Genomic DNA, 23,060 nt, shown 5'->3' on the forward strand with positions numbered 1-23,060 from the left:
CAACAGAGAATGTTTCCATGCTCACCCATTAGGAGTAGTTATCTGGCTCAATATTCATGCCCTGTTATTCTGATAGTACCCTGCTTACTATCAGAAGCAATTAACTGGTGACACTTGGAAACTGACCGAGTTCTGCAGTTTGAACTATCAGAAAGGACTTAATAACACTGTGATTAAAAGAGCTTAATAATTACTATAAATTTAGTAATTCTTATAGGGTCATCTTAAAGGATAAAGAAATCATCTTCTTGTCTAAATAGCATCACTATATGACAGTATATCTTCATAGTTCTGTAGAGATCTGCTCAAAAGAGGAGACTAATACCTAGTAATTGTGATATAATCTTAATAATAACAAGAAACACATATTGATAGCAGGAATATTTCCTAAAATGAATTTTCTGGGCCTTGCCGATGGTAACAAATATGTTATGGATAATTAATCCAAGGCAGTCTCACCTCAGGACTATTACGTGCTAGTTTTGAGCTTGTTAGCTCCTGACATGTTTGAACACCTGGAACTGGAGTTATAAATAGCTGTGAGACTCCATGTGGATGCTGAGAACTGCACCTGGATCATGTGTGTGTCTGTGTGTTTATGTATTTTATGTATATAACATAGGTATGTATATGATATATGTGTGATGTGTGTATGTATGTATGATGTATGTATATATGTTAATAGGTAATTTTTATTAGATATTTTCTTCACTTACATTTCAAATGTTATCCCCTTTCCTTGTTTCCCCTCTGAAACTCCCCTATTCCATCTCCCCTTCCCCTGCTCACCAACTCACCCACTCCCACTTCCCTGTCCTGTCATTCCCCTACACTGGGGCATTCATAAGACCAAGGGTCTCTCCTCCCATTGATGTCCCACAAGGTCATCCTCTGCTACATATATGGCTGGAGCCATAGGTCCCTCCATGTGTACTCTTTGGTTGGTGGTTTAGTCAATAGTAATTTTTAATAGCAGTCTTCACACTGAATTGAAAAGTTTTATTTATATGTGATATCTATGGGGTCATTCTAAGCAGTGCCTGTATAAAGTTATGTTTTTATATATTTGATCTGAATCTTAGTGTTCATTGCTCACAAACACAATTCTGGTGGGTAGATTGTTGGATTGGTTGGTTGGTGTCATGTTTCTTTTCTTCCTTTCAGTGCTAAGGGTGGAACCTAGGCCTAGAAGACCTAAGCATTGTCAGCAAGTGCTTTACCACTGAACTATAGCACCAGCACACACACTGCAATTTTTAAAATGAGGAACAACGGCAAACATCTTGTTCAGTTTTAGTCAGAACAGTTGAAACTTTTCTTGCTCTTCTTTTTCAAGACAAGATCTTACTATGTAGCTCGGTCTGTCTTGAAGTTACCACCTTCTTGCCTCAGCCTCTCAAGTGTCAGGTGCCATCATAACCAGTAGGATAACTGATTGGTATGAATAAAAGTTAGCTGGTGTAGAGGTTGGAGATGTGTCTCAGTGTGGTTAAGAGTACTAGCTGTTTTTTTTTTTTTTTTTTTCCAGAGCACTCAGGTTCAATTCCCAGCATTCACATGCCAGATCACAGCTATCAGTAACCCCAGGTCCGGGGGATCTCACACAGACATACATGTGGGCAAAACACCAATGCACATAAAAATAAACAAATAAATAATAAAATAAATAAATATTTTTTTAAAAGTTTGCTGTTTTAAGCTCATGAACACTGTGTGTAATAAAAGCATAGGCTTCTATTTGATCGACATGAAACAGATAGCTTAATATTTTTCTGAGATGTAGTAGTGTGTTCCATTAGGTCTGGAATGTACCTCGTAGATATGTCTGCCTCAAACTTACAGAAACCCACCTGCCTCTTTCCTAAGTTACTGGAATTAAAGACATGTGTCACCATGCCTAGCCCAAATTTCATTGATCATCTGTAGCACTGTAGTTAGTGTAAGATGTAAATATTCCTTCAGTTCTCTCTCTTTTCATTGCATTACTCTTTTTCTGGTGTTAATAATAATCTGATATAATCCCATTTAGATTGAAGAATAAAAATATATAAAATTACATTTTTTGGAAGAAATTCTTGGGTAGATCTACAAAGAGTAATGATTTAACATTAGCCTCCATTATACATACACAAATTAAAATCTGTCTCTATAGATATGACAGGCAACTGTAGTTTTAGAAAGCCTTTCACCATAATTACAAACTCCAATGAGAATTGAGAGTGATTCTCAAGGAATATGTTATAAGCCTGAGAGACCTGTTCATCATTTTTAATGCAGTGTTGTTTGTGATAAGAAAGAGTTGGAAACAATATAAGTGTCTATAAATAAGAAGAGGAACAAAAGCATACAGGTATGTGCCACTCAAGTCCAAAAGTAAGCACATATCAGAGAGATAACTAAACTCAGAGAAATTGAATGAAAAGATCAAGTTGCAAAGTAGAGTAGGAAAGGGCTTGGGAGATTGATTGTTCAGTGGATAAAGCACTGCCTGCAAAAGTTTGGGGACTGGAGTGCAGATTCACAGGACACACACAAAACCTGAGCAGCTGTGGCAATTGCCTTTAATTAATTATACCAGGGAGACAAAGACAGAGGCCAAATGCAAGCTAGTTAGCTAGACTAGCCAGAGCTTGGGAGCAGCAGGTTTTCAGATTTGAGAAAAGATTGATCCTGCCTCAATAAATAAACTGGGGAGCAAAGAAAAATGCCCAATATCAACAGTGAGCCTCCTTGTGCATGTGCACCTATGTATTTATGTGTATCTACGTATACACCAATACATATACACATGCACACCACACACAATTTTTTTAAAAAAATGAATATGAGGACTGGTGAGATGGTTCAACCAGTAAAAGTACTTGTGATGGTTTGTATATGCTTGGGCCAGAGAGTGGCACTATTAGGAGGTATGGCCTTGTTGGGATAGGTGTGTGGTATGGGCTTTTAAACCTTAGTCCTAGCTACTTGGAAGTGGGTATTCTTATAGCAGCCTTCAGATGAAGATGTAGAACTCTCAGCTCCTCCTGCACCATGCCTGCTTGGATGCTGCCATGTTTCTGCCTTGATGGCAATGGACTGAACCTCTGAACCTGTAAGCTATGTTGTCCTTATAAGAGTTGCCTTGGTCATAGTGTCTGTTCACAGCAGTAAAACCCTAACTAAGACAATAATTGTTCCACAAACTTGACAACATGAATTTAAATCCTAGAACCCATGATGAAAGAGGAGAACTCAACACTGTACATGCCCATACTGCCTCTCTACAAACATAGGCACAAATCATATTCATAGAATACAAGTGTGGAAGGCCAGATTTGACAGGTCAGGTAAACTGCAGAGAGTTGAGTCTGGAGTAAGTAATTCATCACCCACCAGACTTTTCTCTGAATGAATAAATCTTGATTCAATGAGGATAGCACTCCCTGTGACTGGCAGGAAACTCTCTGAACACTGTAAACTCCTTGAAGGGTGATGAGAAGGAAAGGAGAAAAGAAGAATAAACACACAAACACACAAACACACACACTGAATAGATGAAGCAAAACAAGCTCCACCTATATATACCATGTATATATGGATACATACTATACATACATTTCTGTACATATGTACAGAAAGACACACACACAGACAGATGCAGACATATTGGATAGATGGAGAAAAGCTCCAATGATAAAGCTTGAAAATTTTATTTTTTCTCTTAGCCTTTATATATCATCTAAGACAAAGTTCTACATGTAAGAAAAAGCCTCATAGCCAGAAATTACATATTCTTTAAAACCAGTCACCACAAAAACCATATTCTTCAAAAACAGTTTGAAGTCATTACACAAAAGGAAATTACAACAGGATTTTTGGTTATGGATTCTTCTTTTACATCTCAAGCCTAACTAAATGTTTTCCATCTAACTTTGCACAAGTTCATCCAAAGCAATAATTCTTTTGTCATCAATAATGTATAAATAAGCTGGTGCATAGAAGCATTTTTTTACCTATACTTTGCTGATGACAATTTGTATCTAGCAAGAAAGAGATCAACATCTCATGTTTTATATTTGAAGTCTTGTTCAGATAAACTGGCTAATCAACTATTATCTATCCTTATAATAGAATGATTTATTCTTTATTCATAACACCATCTTTTCATGGTGCACAGTGAAACCTGTGGTCACATCCCTAGACCACAAGAACCTAGAACTCAGTCCCAACCTTGAATGAAATATTTTCTTTGATCATTAACTTTTACCAAGCCTTTTTTTTTGTCCCAAATACAATTATGTGCTTGCAAGGCAATAAAGCTCACTATACTCTTTTCCTAACCTATGTAGCCCTTAATATTCTACAAGGAGAGAGCACTTTATCCTTGATTCTAATTTTATTAGAGCTTTCTGGCAGAACAACTTAAACCATAACTTTAAACTTTCTATCAACTACCCTAACTTTCTAAACTACTTAAGTCAAATCAGGAATTCTGTAAAATCATTAGTTCATCTGAATGATATTATTTTAAGAAAGTTCATCTTCATATTGACTTGCAGGAAAATTGTCCAATAGGGTGCCTATCTCCCAAGAGACAATCACACCAGATTATAGGAAGTGAAGGTCTCCCCATGCTCAATCACACCATGCTAGATAGATGAGAAATATGGTAATGACAAACATGCGGAGGCACAGCAGCAGCAAGAAGCAATCTGGAGATGAAGGCATTGGGGCTGTGCCTCTCCAAGGTATACCCATAACAGCTGAGCAGAAGAGTGAACCATCTCCAAGATACTCACCTGCCCACTGAAGCTCCTCCTGCGTCATGTCTGCAATATAAGACGGTGATTTTGTTTTCTAAAAGAAATGAGTAAGAAGGGCTGGAGAGCTGGGCAGTGGTGGCACACACCTTTAATCCCAGCACTTGGAAGGCAGAGGCAGGCAGATTTCTGGATTCGAGGCCAGCCTGGTCTACAAAGTGAGTTCCAGGACAGCCAGGGCTACACAGAGAAACCCTGTCTATAAAAAACCAAAAACCAACCAACCAACCAAACAAACAAACAAAAAAAACAGAAGAAGAAGGAGGAGGAGGAGGATGGGGAGGAGGAGGAAGAAGAATAAGGAGAAGGAGAAAAGGAGGAGAAGGAGGAGGAGAAGGAGAAGGAGAAAAGAAGAAGAAGAAGAAGAAGAAGAAGAAGAAGAAGAAGAAGAAGAAGAAGAAGAAGAAGAAGAAGAAGAAGAAGAAGAAAGAGAAGGAGAAGAAAAGAAGGAGGAGAAGAAGAAGAAGAAGAAAAAGAAGAGTAAAATTAATTGAATCTTTAACAATTAGAAAAATACCATAATTAAACTTCAAAAGTCATACAAAGAAAGCAGTGCTCTAAATTCTTCATGCAAGCATAGAGAGTAGTAAAAAACATAAAATGCAATAACATGGACTAGGGTAAATAGTTCAAATATTGAAGTGCTTTTCAAGGATGACAATCTAAATTTGAGCCTTAACTAACCTAATAATTTGGCTGTTGTGAAATGGAGTTTTAATTCCAGAACTGAGGTGGATTTCTCAGACTCACTAGCTGGCCAACTTAGGCTAATTGAGAACCTCGGGCTCATGAAAATCTGTCTAACAGGACAGGTAGACAGTGCTTAAGGAGTGACACCCAAGTTGCATTATGTTCTTTACACGCATGCACACACACACACTCAAACATTTTATGTATTTGATTATAGCTTGGGTATGGGACTATAGAAAAAAGCAGACAAATATTAAATAGCATCTATACTGTTTTTATTTACTGAAACAAAATTAAAATACTTGCCACTAAGGGTATATGTAGTTCAGTGGTTGAAGACTTTACTTTCATGACTTTACTTTCATGTGTGAGTGCCTGGGTGAGAAGCCTTAAAAAATATAGCTAATATTAAACTGACAAAATATTGCACCCTGTTTACTTTGTTCATGCTTTCTAAAAATTAAGAAAAGGTAATGTAATTGGTAATTGTAGTACTGGTGTTGGGATTTTAATATTTGGGTAACGTGCTAATTTTAAGCATTAAAATACCTATATAAAATCTTTTCAATTATTAGAAACTGAAATCTGACATACTGAGGTATACTGCATTAATGTTTCATGTTTACAGTTGCTGAGACATCAGAAATACTATGACAATTGCAGAAATAGGATTGGTCTGTTTGATCTGAAAGGACTCTTCCTTGGAAATTCCTGAACATTGGGGGTTCTCTAGGACTGCACAATAAGCACAAATCACATCCAAACACCTGGTTTTACAGAGAGAAACTTTATTAATGCAGGAAGAAAAGTTTAAGTGGCTGCTTCCTGACTCAGGAAGAAAAACAGCAGCCAATGACCTTATGGGTGTAATCTCAAAGAAGCAAAGAAAGGGGAGGTGTGTGTTAGAATGGGCTGTGATATAGTGGTGTATTTTGATTGAGCATGCTACTTAGGTGAACCGAAGGGGGTGGGGTTATTCTGGACTTTAAAAGTGTGATACCTAGAACTCACGAGGGGGAAGTAGCCAATAAGGGAATAGATCTTGGTGACTGTTTTAGGAATGCAATCTACTGGTTTTTAACAAAGCAAAGGAAATAGGGAAGAAGGGCAAGGCATGCCAGTACCAAGTTTGCATGCTTGATGGGTCAGAGTCCCTCCACTTCTTGCTGAAGCACAGAAAATGATGGCATGGGTTGGTGTGTCCTGAGTTTGTAAAGTTTGCCAGGGATTGCGGAATTTCATGAGCTATAACAAAATTGCATGAATTGAGTATATTGAGTATTTTCTAAACATAAGTAAATTCTGACTTATGTTTAGAAAAGGTCCCAGTGTCAGTTGCTTGTCAGGCAGGGACCTGACTCTGGGGAAAGATGACAGGAGTGGAGGAAATGCCATGACTGATGGCTGTTGCATCATTACAACCAAGAGGTGTCTGTAAACCTCAGGCTGTGGAACATGGAGTTCAGTAGTTGAGCAGTAGCAGGCTCAAATATGACACTTTGTAAGTAGAACAGATGGGATTCCTGACGACCAGGGGTGAAGGAAATGGGAGCACCAAGTATGAATCCTCCATAGCTATGGAACAATCAAGTAGAGCAGTATCAGTTGCTGCAAGTTAGAGACATGAGGCAACAAAAGGAAGGAAGAGTCAAGGAAAAGGTGAGGGCATGGTTCTTAGAGTTTTTTCACCACTGAACACAAAGGGATGCATAACGATCCTCTTACTGCTTCATATCTCATCAGCACTACAGTAAACCCCAAGTCAGGCATTAAATTGTACCTCCTACACACAAACTGCTTTTTAATCACAGGTCAACAGTGACCTTCACATTGACCACTTCTCTAGCTCTTACTTTAGCAGTTGTCAAACCTTAATCACTCTCTAGTTTTCTTATTTTTGTTTTCCTGTTCCAGAAACAGAGTTGCCTTTCCCATCAGAACAACTGGAGAGCCTCGGTAGTGGAAACTGTGCACAAGGCAGATGAAGGGTTACAGCGTTAGAATAGGAATGGCCCCAGACACTCCTGTGTTTGAATGATTGGTTCATAGGAAATGGCACTGTTAGGAGGTGTGGCAGTGTTGGAATAGGTGTGGATGAAGTGTGTCACTATGGAGGCGGGCTCTGAGGTCTTATATACACTCAAGCTCCACTCAATGACACACTCATTCCCTGCTGTGTTCAGTCAAGACATAGAACTCTTTTTTTTGTTTGTTTGTTTGTTTTGGTTTTTCAAGACAGGGTTTCTCTGAAACCCTGGCTGTCCTGGAACTCACTTTGTAGACAAGGCTGGCCTCGAACTCAGAAATCCACCTGTCTCTGCCTCCCAAGTGCTGGGACTAAAGGTGTGCACCACCATGCCGGGCAAGACATAGAACTCTTGGCTCCTCCATCACCATGTCTGCTTGCAGGCTGCCATGCTTGCCCCACGATGACAAACCTCTGAAAGTATTAGCCATTTTCCTTTACAAGTGTTGTTATGGTCATATTGTCTCTTCACAACAATAAAACCCTAAGATGGACAAAAAGCAGACAATCTTCAGGAATGATCTTTACCATAAACAAGTCAGTTCCACTGCAGTTAAAAGGTGGTAAATGCCAACAAATGTCAGTGTACAATTCTTTTTTTTATATACAGCTTTCTTTTTTTTTTAATTAGGTATTTTCTTCATTTACATTTCCAATGCTATCCCAAAAGTCCCCCAGACCCTCCCCCACCCACTCCCCTACCCGCCCACTCCCACTTCTTGGCCCTGGCATTTCCCCGTACTGAGGCATAGAAAGTTTGCAAGACCAAGGGGGCCTCTCTTCCCAATGATGGCCAACTTGCCCTCTGTCAGTCAGATCAATTTTCCACATCAGTTCTCAGCTCACCTGCAGCTTAGGTTACTAACACATCAGTTCCTGTAAGACTACTTAAAATACAGCCTCTGACCCCAAGCAGCTTTTACCTTAAGGAAGGAGGCAGTAAATCAAACTTTCTTATTCTCTATGGTCTGGTTTGAATGGCTTGCAAATACTCTACAGCCTAGAAACCAGTTCTTCAGCTCAAGCTCCTCAGACGTCTAAAGCAACTTCCTGCTGTTGAATTCTTGTAGCTGCCATAGCTTTCCTCCTTCCTGCCTGTAGCTAGACTGCACAATATCACCAAAAGAGAGAAATACAACTGCTTGTCTTCCTTTACACAAAATTGGGGGGAGAGGGGAGCTTCCTAAGGTGTTTGGGCCTGCAGTTGACTCCGTCAGTTTGAGGAGATAGAACCATGTTGTAGAATATAAACAACTAAGAACTGATTTCTTGGTGTCTCTGTTGTTAGAAGTGCTTTGACTGTTTTCAAATCACACAGCAGTATTCTTTCAAGTCGCCCTGGGATACTTTTGTACTTTTCTGTTTCTCTTGTCTCTGATTATTTTCAAAAGAGGAAATGTTTTTTATTCTTCTGGAGTTTTTAAATATCTTAGTTTGTTTAAAATGTTTTCAGTGTTCCTTTACAAAAGAAGAAAAAACCTTTCTATATGTTAAATTTGCCTTAACTTTAACCATTTTCATATCCATGTCAGATTTCTAAGTTTTAAAACCGTAACAATTATCTGTCAAAGAGTATCCTTACCTACTCCAGCCTGCTGAGTAAGAGTACATTATGAGTCTTGAGTTCCAGTGACACTCAGCTGCACTGAGGTCCAGGGAGAGTCCTACTCCTTCTAGCATTGCGTGGAGTGCTTCTCAGACAGGAAAGAACAGATATGGTGAAAAGTAGAAACTTTTGAGTCAGAGCTTAGCAAAAATCAAAGCAGAGGAATTAAAATAAAACACAACACAACACAACACAACACAACAAAACAAAACAAAACAAAACAAAACAAAACAAAACAAAACAAAACAAAACAAAACAAAACAAAACACCACTTCCAGGAACATCTACTTTGCCATAGGAAAGACCCTGACCATGTGAGCTGATATTCATCTTTTGACTGGCTGAGAGTCTTACATTTGCTTACTTTTTTTTGGTTAATCCATTCCCAATGACTACCTTTTTCTTGAGACTTTAGCCGCTTGGCCACTGATAATAACATCTGCTTATACTCTAGGTTTATTCTCCTTTTTAATTTATTTACTGCTGATTTGATAGGATTGCAAAAAGAAACAAAGAGAAATGTTTCATTTTGAAGCAGACCCTAGTCCCTAAATTGTAAATATTCCTGCTCTGTTCCTTTTGTCATTTGGGATGACAGACCATGTGACCATGTATTTGCTGTGTTTGGATTAAGCAATGTATCCCATTCTAAATCTTCTTCAGCAGTGTGACTTTGTCACAGACTTATTAAGAGAGTTTCATTCTTTCTCCGTTTCATAATAAAAAATTACCAATTTTTAACTGATAAAATGTAATGTCATATGTTCATGGGTGTTTTGCCTATACACATGTCTGTGCATCAGGTGTGCTGACTGGTGCCTTGGGAGACCAGAAGAGAACATTGGATGTCCTGGAACTGGAGCTTCAAACAATATTGAGCTGCTCTGCATGCTGAAAGAGCAGCCAGTGTTCCCAACTGCTGAACTATCTCTCCCACCTCTACTGTGTCACCTACACCTTTTGGACAATCAAATATTTCCCTTATTTAGTTTTCCTTCCCCCCCCCCCTTTTTTTTTAAGTAATGGTGTTCCAGTTTCAAGAGTTCTGCTTTGATTTAAATTCCTAAATTTGTCTTCCACAGAGCCTATTCTTCAGTGGAATCTTGGACGTGTGCTTACAGAAATGGAGGTTAAAGATTTATATCCAGAAGTGAAAGATATCAAAGTGACAAAGAGCCCCTGTGCCAATGATGTGGCTTTAATAGGCTTTATAATGAAACCATCATCTAATGGTAAGTTTACAGTCTGATTGAATGTTAAAAGGAACCAGTGTTTTGTAGTTGTTAAGGATGGTTTTAAGTGGAAGCACACATGGAATGCATACAGAGAGTAAAATGAATTGTTTTTCACTTTGCCTCTTTTGCATGCCAGTGTGATGTACTAGGAGAGATACTCCTCTGTTGTGGCCTTTGCCATGTGAATGGTGACTCGTATCTGGGTATGACAGCATATGCTTATAATCTCAGCTTCTTGGCACTCTGAGGTAAAACGTCTAAGTTCAAGGTTAACTTGAGCTCCTTCTTTTAGACCCTACTCCAAAAACCAAGCAAGCAAATCCATCAGTCAATAAATAGGTAGCTGTCCTGACTAACTAGTCCTCTGTTCTCTAAGTTTGTTGCATATTCCCAGAGATGACCAAGCTCACTCAGTCAGTCAACAGGGTCTTGAAGAAGGGAGTGAAGATAAAAGAAAAATGACAATTAGACAACAGAATATCATGACTCCAGCAAGCACTGAAGCAAGTTTATTTCTTTTTCCAAGCTGCTTTTATACCATTCTAAATACATGCAAAGAATAGGGTCAGTTCTTGGTCAAGAAATAAACCAAAAAAACACAAACAAAAATCCTGTGGTCACTGTATCCAGGAACTTATTAAGATGAACAAGATATAAGGAACACATTCCTCAGTTATATTTTTACTTGAATCTACATCCTTGTCCTTGCCCAATGTCAAATATTCTTACCAATTTCCTTGAAGCAGCACCAAAAGCTCTCCACACAGAAACATTTTATTGCTTCTAGTCTTTCTTCTTTTCTGCCATGTATAAATCAGCATTGTTATTCTGGAGACACTGCTTATTTATTTATATATTTATTTAAAAGATATTTTCAACCTTTTTTTAAATATCTAGTGACATGTGCAGTAAAAATAGCTGTTTTTCTCTAGACTCTCATTTACAACACTTTTGGCATCAAATGTATGGATTTTCCAACACTGGACAATTTTTCTGTTTACTGAAGTGCCCAAATAGGCATCCTGAGATTTGATTCACCTTTAACAATAGAAGATAGAGTCACTATCAACACTTACAAGTTTACAAAGCACTGTCTCCTATTTCATATTCCAGTAACAAGCCCCAGGCTATGGCCTGTACTTCTAACCTGACTACTGTAAGTCAAAGGATCCAATGAGCCCCTTCTTAAATTCAGTACTTTTTTACACTGTTCAAAGAAATAAGGGGAATTTCTCCTTCTGTGTCTGGATACATTCAAAATTGGGCATCTTTAACAGTACCAGGGTGCTGTCAAGGATGTTAGAAAGGATGCAGCTGAACAGCAAACAAAGAGGTACTAAGAGTAAGATCTAGGCTGTTCCCAAGCACGGGAAATTCTGTCCCATGGCAATGCATTACATGATCTCCCAGGTCATGGATATGTATGTCAACCTGGAATTTTTCTAAGGCCTGCAATTTACAGATTGTAGGCTTCACTACATAGGAATGATCAATCTTTAACTTATCCTCTAGCCTCTCCCTTCTTGAGGCCTAGGTATGAAAGTGCAAGTCTCAGCTTCAAAGTAGGGTTTGGTCTTGGCTGTGTCAAGATAAAGCTGAATGTCTCCTTCCCAGTCACCAGGTTTTGAAACTCATCAAAGTAGACAATGAGTACAATTTTCATACTTCCTATGAGAAGTGCATGGTGCAAAAGCTGCTTACTGAAGTTTAGATGAAGAGTGAAAGAGTATATTGTCAGAATGACAAGGTTTTCTACTTGAGAAAGGTGTCTTGACCCAGTGCATAGTGTGGCTGCTATTGAGTAAGGGTCATTCATGTTATAAGTCAAGGACATCTGAAGGCATAATGTGTAAGTTTCTTTAGGGATGCTATGTGGACGCTAATCCAAGTGATGTCAGATTGGGGGTATATTGGGGAAGGAGAGAAAGAGAAGAGAATGGGGGTGGAAGGGAGGGAGAGAGATTGCTTTATTGGACTGATAGATACTGTTACTTTGTCACTTGTGGGGCAAGAGACTTAGTAGAGGATATTTGCTTTTCAATCTCTCTAAAGAAGATGGCTTCCCTCAATTTACTGACTAAAGCCTTTATAAACAATGAAGGAAAGAAGGCTAGATCAAAAGCTCCCAACATTCATTCTCCTTTTACCACACGTGTCCTGCAACAAAGACACTATGTAATTGCTATGAAGAAAGAACACACCAAGAAAAATAAGGAAGAGGCTGTAGAATAAAGGAAACTATAGGGTAAAAGAATGAAGAAAAAACAAAGGAAACTACCAGCAGCTGCATTCCAAGAAATGTAGGTAGTTTCAGTGGAAGGTTTTGCTTTCTTTGTTGTTGTTTGGGGACAGGATATTAATGGGTAGATGGCTGGAGTGACTGGCCTGGAGCTCACTATGCAGACCAGGCTGGCTTCAAACTCAAAAGGATCCATGTGCCTCTGCCTGTCTTGTACTGGGATTAAAGATTCATGCCACCAATCCAAGAAATAATTTCTCCTTCTGTGTCTGAATACAGTCAAAATTAAACTTCTTTAACTGTAACGAATAAATGATCAACCTTGAGATAAGATTGAGAAAAAACCATACACACACACACACAAACACTTCTCTAGAGTACCTTTTAATATACTAATAGATTTAATCAATGTATTTAGAGTATCAACAGAAGTCTACTTCTTAATTTGTATGATTTCCTAATGTCTTAGAGTCTGCTACATACCTCTAAGTATAGATGTCTTCTTCTGTTGAATTAGTTTAGTCAATATCACATTGTTATGCCTCCCTCTGCTTTCCCTGTACTAGAAACTATGTCAACCCAGATGAAAACTCAGTCCATTTCTTTCTTTGTTCCATTGATACATCTTTCTCTTTATTCATCTACCTACACCAACACTCCATGCACCTCAGTAGAGTAGCCACGGTCAGCATTACATGTTCTATCATGACATCCACGCAATAGACACAGGAGGCAATGAGGTCATTCATAAGATGTTATGGTATAACCTGGACCTACTTCATCCTCCCAGTGTCTTTGGAAGTGAGTGTGAGGCAAAGTGAGGAGAGGAAAGGTCAGGTTCTTTGATGGCTATTCTTGGTTGTCAAATTGACTATATATGCAATTAATTAAAACCCAAGTAGATGGGCATTCCCATGGGAAATTTTTCTTTCATTGGAAATAGCATGACCCAATTATTGTTTAGATCATTTGAGTAGGGAAGAACCACCTTTAATCTAGGCCACACCCTTTGATGGCTGCTTTAATATAGGACATATAAAATGAAGCATTTGCTCTTTGTCTGAATGTTCTTGCTGTTACTGGCAAGTCCATTCCCTCACTTGGTCCCTAACTGTGGGTCCAAGTTCTGCCAAGTGACTGGAGTGTGCAACAGACCATTGGGAGGCAAAACAACTGGAGGAGAGCTCTTGACTGCCTTTACCCTGGACCACTGGTGTCAGGTGCTGGACTTTAGGGAAGTACCAAGTACCACTCAGTGGTGTGGAGAAAGACACTTTAAAATGTGAGAGGTCAAAGCTGGGGTTCACTGCCTCCCGGAAATCCAGTTGCTGCTGGGGTATTGCACAGAGTTATTGGGAATGAAGATTCAGGAGCTGGTCAGTGGGCTGCAATGCACCAGGGACGAGGTGTTCCCAAACGCTGAGGTGTTCCCAAACGCTGAGGTGTTCCCAAACGCATCCAGGCGCTGCTGAGTCGAGAAGAGTTGGAACAAAGTTGTGGACCACAGGCGAAAGACTAAAACAAACCGAGGCTGGGAAAATGAAGAACTCCAGCTTAGCTTGCTTGTGATTATCCTTTGCAGTGGTTGTAGGAAATGCAGCCCGGCATTCTATGGGAGATGCAATCTACAGTTATGTAGGCAAAGGCCTTCTCCATGCTCCCCGCATCGATTTTGATAGAAGAGACGGTTTATCCCCACTGTTTATCTACTGTTCAACGTGGAAAACTGGATGCATCTCAGCTTCTCAGAGTGAGCCAGAGATTTTTTTTTCCAGCAAGGAATATCTGGGAAGGAAAGCTTATTGGCTAAACCCTCAGGGCCTCTAGAAACCTTATTAGTATGAAGAACTCTGTCCTGGGGCTATGTGACCTCAGGTCACGTTTCCGTATGTAGGAAGTATGGCACATGTTCCAGGCCAGGAATCTGACAGGGAGCAGGGAGCCCCCTACCACCTCAGGTGGGTGCCTGGGTGCTGGGGACTCTGAACCTGTTCAAACTACAAAGTTTTCTGGTATGGTACACCATCTCACACCTACCTCTTTAAGAATTCTGAAGACCACCTGAGGCATCCAGAATTAAGGAATGAACAAATACTGGATTCTTGGACTTTTCATTGGTAAATAGACATTGTTAGGCTAGGTAGACGATGGCCTGCAAACTTCTTATAAATCCCATGTAAGTAATACATATTGGAATTTATATATATATATATATATATATATATATATATATATATATATATAATTCATATATATTCATATATTGGAATACATACATACATATGGGAATAAATGTAGTTTTCTGTAAGTTTCATTCCTCTAGAGAACCCTTTCTTCTTTTTTTTAAGTTTTTTTTTTAATTTTTAATATTTTTATTACATATTTTCCTCAATTACATTTCCAATGCTATCCCAAAAGTCCCCCATAGCGCCCCCCACTTCCCTACCCACCCATTCCCATTCTTTTGGCCCTGGCATTCCCCTATATTGGGGCATATAAAGTTTGCAAGTCCAATGGGCCTCTCTTTCCAGTGATGGCCGACTAGGCCATCTTTCTATACATATGCAGCTAGAGACAAGAGCTCCGGGGTTCTGGTTAGTACATCATGTTGTTCCGACCATAGGGTTGCAGATCCCTTTAGATCCTTGGGTACTTTCTCTAGCTTCTCCATTGGGAGCCCTATGATACATCCAATAGCTGACTGTGAGCATCCACTCCTGTGTTTGCTAGGCCCCGGCATCGTCTCACAAGAGACAGCTATATTTGGGTCCTTTCAGCAAAATCTTGCTAGTGTATGCAATGGTGTCAGCGTTTAGAAGCTGATTATGGGATGGATCCCTGGATACGGCAGTCTCTAAATGGTCCATCCTTTCATCACAGCTACGAACTTTGTCTCTGTAACTCCTTCCCTGGGTGTTTTGTTCCCAATTCTAAGAAGAGGCACAGTGTCCACACTTTGGTCTTCATTCTTTTTGAGTTTCATGCGTTTATCAAATTGTATCTTATATCTTGGGTATCCTAAGTTTTGGGCTAATATCCACTTATCAGTGAATACATATTGTGTGAGTTCTTTTGTGATTGTGTTACCTCACTCAAGATGATGCCCTCCAGGTCCATCCATTTGGCTAGGAATTTCATAAATTCATTCTTTTTAATAGCTGAGTAGTACTCCATTGTGTAAATGTACCATAATTTCTGTATCCATTCCTCTGTTGAGGGACATCTGGGTTCTTTCCTGCTTCTGGCTATTATAAATAGGGCTGCTATGAACATAGTGGAGCATGTGTCCTTTTTACCGGTTGGGACATCTTCTGGATATATGCCCAGGAGAGGTATTGCTGGATCCTCCGGTAGTACTATGTCCAATTTTCTGAGGAACCGCCAGACTGATTTCCAGAGTGGTTGTACAAGCTTGCAATCCCACCAACAATGGAGGAGTGTTCCTCTTTCTCCACATCCTCGCCAGCATCTGCTGTCACCTGAATTTTTGATCTTAGCCATTCTGACTGGTGTGAGGTGGAATCTCAGGGTTGTTTTGATTTGCATTTCCCTGATGATTAAGGATGTTGAACATTTTTTCAGGTGTTTCTCTGCCATTCGGTATTACTCAGGTGAGAATTCTTTGTTCAGTTCTGAGCCCCATTTTTTAATGGGGTTATTTGACTTTCTGGAGTCCCCCTTCTAGAGTTCCTTATATATATTGGATATTAGTCCCTTATCTGATTTAGGATAGGTGAAGATCCTTTCCCAATCTGTTGGTGGTTTTTTTGTCTTATTGATGGTGTCTTTAGCCTTGCAGAAGCTTTGCAGTTTCATGAGGTCCCACTTGTCAATTCTCGATCTTACAGCACAAGCCATTGCTGTTCTATTCAAGAATTTTTCCCCTATGCCCATATCTTCAAGGCTTTTCCCCACTTTCTCCTCTATAAGTTTCAGTGTCTCTGGTTTTATGTGAAGTTCCTTGATCCACTTAGATTTGACCTTAGTACAAGGAGATAGGAATGGATCAATTCGCATTCTTCTACATGATAACAACCAGTTGTACCAGCACCATTTGTTGAAAATGCTGTCTTTCGTCCATTGGATTGTTTTAGCTCCCTTGTCGAAGATCAAGTGACCATAGGTGTGTGGGTTCATTTCTGGGTCTTCAATTCTATTCCATTGGTCTACTTGTCTGTCACAATACCAGTACCACACAGTTTTTATCACAATTGCTCTGTAGTAAAGCTTTAGGTCCGGCATGGTGATTCCACCAGAGGTTCTTTTATCCTTGAGAAGAGTTTTTGCTATCCTAGGTTTTTTGTTATTCCAGATGAATTTGCAGATTGCACTTTCTAATTCGTTGAAGAATTGAGTTGGAATTTTGATGGGGATTGCATTGAATCTGTATATTGCTTTTGGCAAGATAGCCATTTTTACAATGTTGATCCTGCCAATCCATGAGCATGGGAGATCTTTCCATCTTCTGAGATCCTCTATAATTTCTTTCTTCAGAGACTTGAAGTTTTTATTATACAGATCTTTCACTTCCTTAGTTAGAGTCACGCCAAGATATTTTATATTATTTGTGACTATTGAGAAGGGTGTTGTTTCCCTAATTTCTTTCTCAGCCTGTTTATTCTTTGTGTAGAGAAAGGCCATTGATTTGTTTGAGTTAATTTTATATCCAGCTAATTCACCGAAGCTGTTTATCTGGTTTAGGAGTTCTCTGGTGGAATTTTTAGGGTCACTTATATATACTATCATATCATCTGCAAAAAGTGATATTTTGACTTCATCTTTTCCAATTTGTATCCCTTTGATCTCCTTTTGTTGTCGAATTGCTCTGGCTAGGACTTCAAGTACAATGTTGAATAGGTATGGAGAAAGTGGACAGCCTTGTCTAGTCCCTGATTTTAGAGGGATTGCTTCAAGCTTCTCACCATTTACTTTGATGTTGGCTACTGGTTTGCTGTAGATTGCTTTTATCATGTTTAGGTATGGGTCTTGAATTCCTGATCTTTCCAAGACTTTTATCATGAATGGGTGTTGGATCTTGTCAAATGCTTTTTCCGCATCTAACAAGATGACCATGTGGTTTTTGTCTCTGAGTTTGTTTATATACTGGATTACGTTGATGGATTTCCGTATATTGAACCATCCCTGCATCCCTGGGATGAAACCTACTTGGTCAGGATGGATGATTGTTTTGATGTGTTCTTGGATTCGGTTAGCAAGAACTTTATTGAGGATTTTTGCATCAATATTCATAAGGGATATTGGTCTGAAGTTTTCTATCTTTGTTGGGTCTTTTTGTGGTTTAGGTATCAGAGTAATTGTGGCTTCATAGAATGAGTTGGGTAGAGTACCTTCTGTTTCTATTTTGTGGAATAGTTTGTGAAGAACTGGGATTAGATCTTCTATGAAGGTCTGATAGAACTCTGCATTAAACCCATCTGGTCCTGGCCTTTTTTTAGTTGGGAGACTATTAATGACTGCTTCTATTTCTTTGGGGGATATAGGGCTGTTTAGATCATTAACCTGATCTTGATTCAACTTTGGTACCTGGTATCTGTCTAGGAACTTCTCCATTTCATCCAGGTTCTCCAGTTTTGTTGAGTATAGCCTTTGGTAGAAGGATCTGATGGTGTTTTGGATGTCTTCAGGATCTGTTGTTATGTCTCCTTTTTCATTTCTGATTTTATTAATTAGGATGCTTTCCCTGTGCCCTCTAGTGGGTCTAGCTAAGGGTTTATCTATCTTGTTGATTTTCTCAAAGAACCAGCTCCTTGATTGGTTGATTCTTTGAATAGTTCTTGTTTCCACTTGGTTGATTTTGCCCCTGAGTTTGATTATTTCCTGCCGTCTACTCCTCTTGGGTGAGTTTGCTTCCTTTTGTTCTAGTGCTTTTAGGTATGTTGTCAAGCTGCTAATGTGTGCTCTCTCTAGTTTCCTTTTGGAGGCACTCAGAGCTATGAGTTTTCCTCTTAGAAATGCTTTCATTGCGTCCCATAAGTTTGGGTATGTTGTGGCTTCATTTTCATTGAACTCTAAAAAGTCTTTAATTTCTTTCTTTATTCCTTCCTTGACCAAGGTATCATTGAGAAGAGTGTTGTTCAGTTTCCACATGAAGGTTGGCTTTCTATTATTTATTTTGTTATTGAAGATCAGCCTTAGTCCATGGTGATCTGATAGGATGCATGGGACAATTTCAATATTTTTGTATCTGTTGAGGCCTGTTTTGTGACCAATTATGTGGTCAATTTTGGAGAAGGTACCATGAGGTGCTGAGAAGAAGGTATATCCTTTTGTTTTAGGATAGAATGTTCTGTAGATATCTGCCAGATCCATTTGATTCATAATTTCTGTTAGTTTCACTGTGTCCCTGTTTAGTTTCTGTTTCCATGATCTGTCCATTGGTGAAAGTGGTGTGTTGAAGTCTCCCACTATTATTGTATGAGGTGCAATGTGTGCTTTGAGATTTACTAAAGTTTCTTTAATGAATGTGGCTGCCTTTGTTTTTGGAGCATAGATATTCAGGATTGATAGTTCCTCTTGGAGGATTTTACCTTTGATGAGTATGAAGTGCCCCTCCCTGTCTTTTTTGATGACTTTGGGTTGGAAGTCAATCTTATCAGATATTAGAATGGCTACTCCAGCTTGTTTCTTCATTCCATTTGCTTGGAAAATTGTTTTCCAGCCTTTCATTCTGAGGTAGTGTCTATCTTTTTCTCTGAGATGAGTTTCCTGTAAGCAGCAAAATGTTGGGTCTTGTTTGTGTAGCCAGTTTGTTAGTCTATGTCTTTTTATCGGGGAGTTGAGTCCATTGATATTAAGAGATATTAAGGAAAAGTAATTGTTGTTTCCTGTTATTTTTTTTTGTTAAAGTTGGCATTCTGTTTTTGTGGCTGTCTTCTTTTAGGTTTGTTGAGGGATTACCTTCTTGTTGTTTCTAGGGCGTGGTTCCTGTCCTTGTATTGGTTTTTTTCTGTTATTATCCTTTGAAGGGCTGGATTCGTGGAGAGATAATGTGTGAATTTGGTTTTGTCGTGGAATACTTTGGTTTCTCCATCTATGTTAATTGAGAGTTTGGCTGGGTATAGTAGCCTGGGCTGGAATTTGTGTTCTTTTGGTGTCTGTATAACATCTGTCCAGGATCTTCTGGCTTTCATAGTCTCTGGTGAAAAATCTGGTGTAATTCTGATAGGCTTGCCTTTATATGTTACTTGGCCTTTTTCTCTTACTCCTTTTAGTATTCTATCTTTATTTAGAGCATTTGTTGTTCTGATTATTATGTGTCAGGAGGTATTTCTTTTCTGGTCCAGTCTATTTGGAGTTCTGTAGGCTTCTTGTATGTTCATGGGCATCTCTTTCTTTAGATTTGGGAAGTTTTCTTCTATAATTTTGTTGAAGATGTTTGCTGGTCCTTTGAGTTGAAAATCTTCATTCTCATCCACTCCTATTATCCGTAGGTTTCGTCTTCTCATTGTGTCCTGTATTTCTTGGATGTTTTGAGTTAGGATCTTTTTGCATTTTACATTTTCCTTGATTGTTGTGCCGATGTTCTCTATGGAATCTTCTGCACCTGAGATTCTCTCTTCCATCTCTTGTATTCTGTTGCTGATGCTGGTATCTATGGTTCCAGATTTCTTTCCTAGGGTTTCTATCTCCAGTGTTGCCTCATTTTGGGTTTTCTTTATTGTCTCTACTTCCCTTTTTAGGTCTAGTATGGTTTTGTTCATTTCCATCATCTGTTTGGATGTGTTTTCCTGTTTTTCTTTAAAGACTTCTACCTGTTTGATTATGTTATCCTGTTTTTCTTTCACGATTTGTAACTCTTTAGCAGTGTTCTCCTGCAATTCTTTATGGGATTTTTGTGCTTCCTCTTTAATGTCTTCTACCTGTTTACCAGTGTTCCTTTGTATTTCTTTAAGTGTGTTATTAAAGTCCTTCTTGAAGTCCTCTACCATCATCATGAGATATGCTTTTAGATCCGTGTCTAGCTTTTCCGGTGTGTTGGGGTGCCCTGGACTGGGCGAAGTGGGAGTGCTGGGTTCTGATGATGGTGAGTGGTCTTGGTTTCTGTTAGTAAGATTATTACGTTTACCTTTCGCCATCTGGTAATCTCTGGGGTTAGTTGTTGTCGTTGTCAGTGTTTGAAGATTGGAGGAGAAGCTGTGTTCCACTCACCAGAAGTCTCAAAATCCTGTGACGGGGGTCGTGTGTAGCTGGCGGTTGTCAGCCGACCCTGCGCTCTAGCTACCCATGTGCTGTTCAGGCCGGAAGAAGCCTGTGGCCCTACTCAGGCTGGTTTTCTGTTTCCTTAATTAATTCAGTCTCAGGTCCCGCGTGATTGGACTGGAGCAGAAGCTGTGTTCCACTCACCAGCAGTCTCAAAATCCTGTGGCGGGTGTCGTGGGTAGCTGGCGGGTGTCAGCCAACCCTGTGTTCTAGCTACCCTGGTGCTGGTCCAGCCGGAAGAGGCCTGTGGCCCTACTCAGGCCGGTTTTCTGCTTCCCTAACTAATGCAGTCTCAGGTCCCGGGCGCAATTGGATTGGAGCAGAAGCTGTGTTCCACTCACCAGAAGTCTTAAGATCCTATGGCAGGTGTTGTGGGTAGCTGGCGAGTGTCAGCCGACCATGCGCCCTAGCTACCCCAGTGCTTTTCTGACCGGAAGAGGCTTGTGGCCCTACTCAGGCCGGATTTCTGCCTCCCCAACCAAAGCAGTCTCAGGTCCCGCGTGATTGGACTGGAGCAGAAGTTGTGTTCCACTCACCAGCAGTCTCAAAATCCTGTGGCGGGGGTCGTGGGTAACTGGCAGGTGTCAGCCGACCCTGCGCTCTAGCTACCCTGGTGCTGGTCCGGCCGGAAGAGCTAGAGAACCCTTTCTAATACAGATTTTGCACTAGTATTGTATAAACCAGAGTGGTTTTAGAGCAATGGAAATATAAGGATGAAAAAAATAAGGATGAAAAAATTTAATTATCTCGAATAGAGTTTTGAATGTACTTACAGCTATAGTTACTAAAGGCACTCCTAGATACTTAATGAGTACTGAAAACTCATGGTGTAAACTATTTTAAAGACTTATCAAGATTAATACATTTGGTTATACCATTTGCTGATTATAAGAGGCAAGGGAGTTAGAGACTATTTGTAAGAATTTTGACAATTTGTAAAGAAAAAGAAGGAGGAGGAGGAGGAGGAGGAGAAGGAGGAGGAGAAGAGATAAGGAGAAAAGGAGAATGTTGCAGGTTGGTTGTTCCACGAACCTCTGGATAAACTAACAAATGAAAAATCAAGAGCTTCTTGATAAGGTCAAGCAACTTGTAGCATCTCAGAACACAGTGAAGACAGCAATGAACTCCATGTAAAGTTGACCAGCTGTGCATAAAAAGTTTAAAGGTAGCGGGGCATTCGTGGCGCACACCTTTAATCCCAGCACTTGAGAGGCAGAGGCAGAGGCAGGTGGATTTCTGAATTCAAGGCCAACCTGGTCTACAGAGTGAGTTCCAGGACAGCCAGGGCTACACAGAGAAAACCTGCCTACGAAAAAAAAAAAAAAGATTTAAAAAGGTTTAAAGGTATCTAAGTTTTTCCAAGAAGAGAATCTTCTCTCCAGGAATCATGGTGCTCAAGTTACAGAAAATCAAATCAAAGCTTTTACTATAAGATTAACAGAATTAGAACAAAAATACAACTCTACAAACTCTACATCCCTGTTTCATAACTTAGAAGGTATCTTCACTGTTTATTTCTCACACATAATATCACATTGGGCCATTATATTGATGACATTATGGTGACTGGACCAAATGAGCTGCAGGTAGTAACCCCTGTGGACTTGTTGGTAACACATATGCACAGCCTTGGTGGGTGCTGGCGATTAAATTAAGGACATTATTGGTAAAGAATGGAGTCCTATATCTTGGGATTGAGTTGTGTAAGAGCACCCTAATGAGGTTGGGAAATTTGAGCCCTCAGATTCAGTAGACTCTCCACCTTTAGCAAAAGATATATTTCTGCTTCAACCTCCAAAAAATTGCCCTATCCACCTATGAGTAAGAAAATATTTTCTTTATTTTCTATTCAGTCAGCAGTAACTTTCCCTGAAGGAGATGTCAGGTAAGACAACTGGTTAAGCAGGTGCCTAGAACAGAGATGGAAAATGTAGTTCATGAGGATGTGTGCTATACTACCAGAGAACAAATTCACTCAAGGAAAAGTCTGGGAGATATGTGTGGGAATGGATTTTAAGTGTATGGGATAATGGTGAATAAAACTGAATCAGGTTGCGGTCATTGATATGTGTGCACTGAGTAGAGATTCTAGGTTTAAATGTGGAAACTCGCAAATAGGGAAATTTCAAAAAGGCATCAAAATTTTGTGTGAATGGTTAGCTGTGGCATTTGTCAAAAATGGCCTACTGAAAAAGGATTGGAGATGGCTGATACTCCTTGTCTTAGTACTGAGAAAGGGATT

At 39.6% G+C, this 23,060-nt stretch overlaps 1 protein-coding gene across 2 annotated transcripts in view; it reads left to right on the forward strand.

Annotated features, from left to right (window-relative positions):
- The window catches only part of Catsperb (catsper channel auxiliary subunit beta), a 190,790-nt gene that overhangs the window by 34,400 nt on the left and 133,330 nt on the right, over positions 1-23,060 (forward strand). For both annotated transcript variants that reach the window (XM_085830158.1, XM_085830159.1), the window contains exon 7: positions 10,207-10,356. In XM_085830158.1, the coding sequence (XP_085686284.1) occupies positions 10,207-10,356 (150 nt within the window). The remainder of the gene's footprint in view (positions 1-10,206; positions 10,357-23,060) is intronic.

This window comes from Mus caroli, unplaced genomic scaffold (assembly GCF_978045245.1).
Source record: "Mus caroli unplaced genomic scaffold, Mus_caroli_1 scaffold_14, whole genome shotgun sequence".
Taxonomy (NCBI): Eukaryota; Metazoa; Chordata; class Mammalia; order Rodentia; family Muridae; genus Mus; species Mus caroli.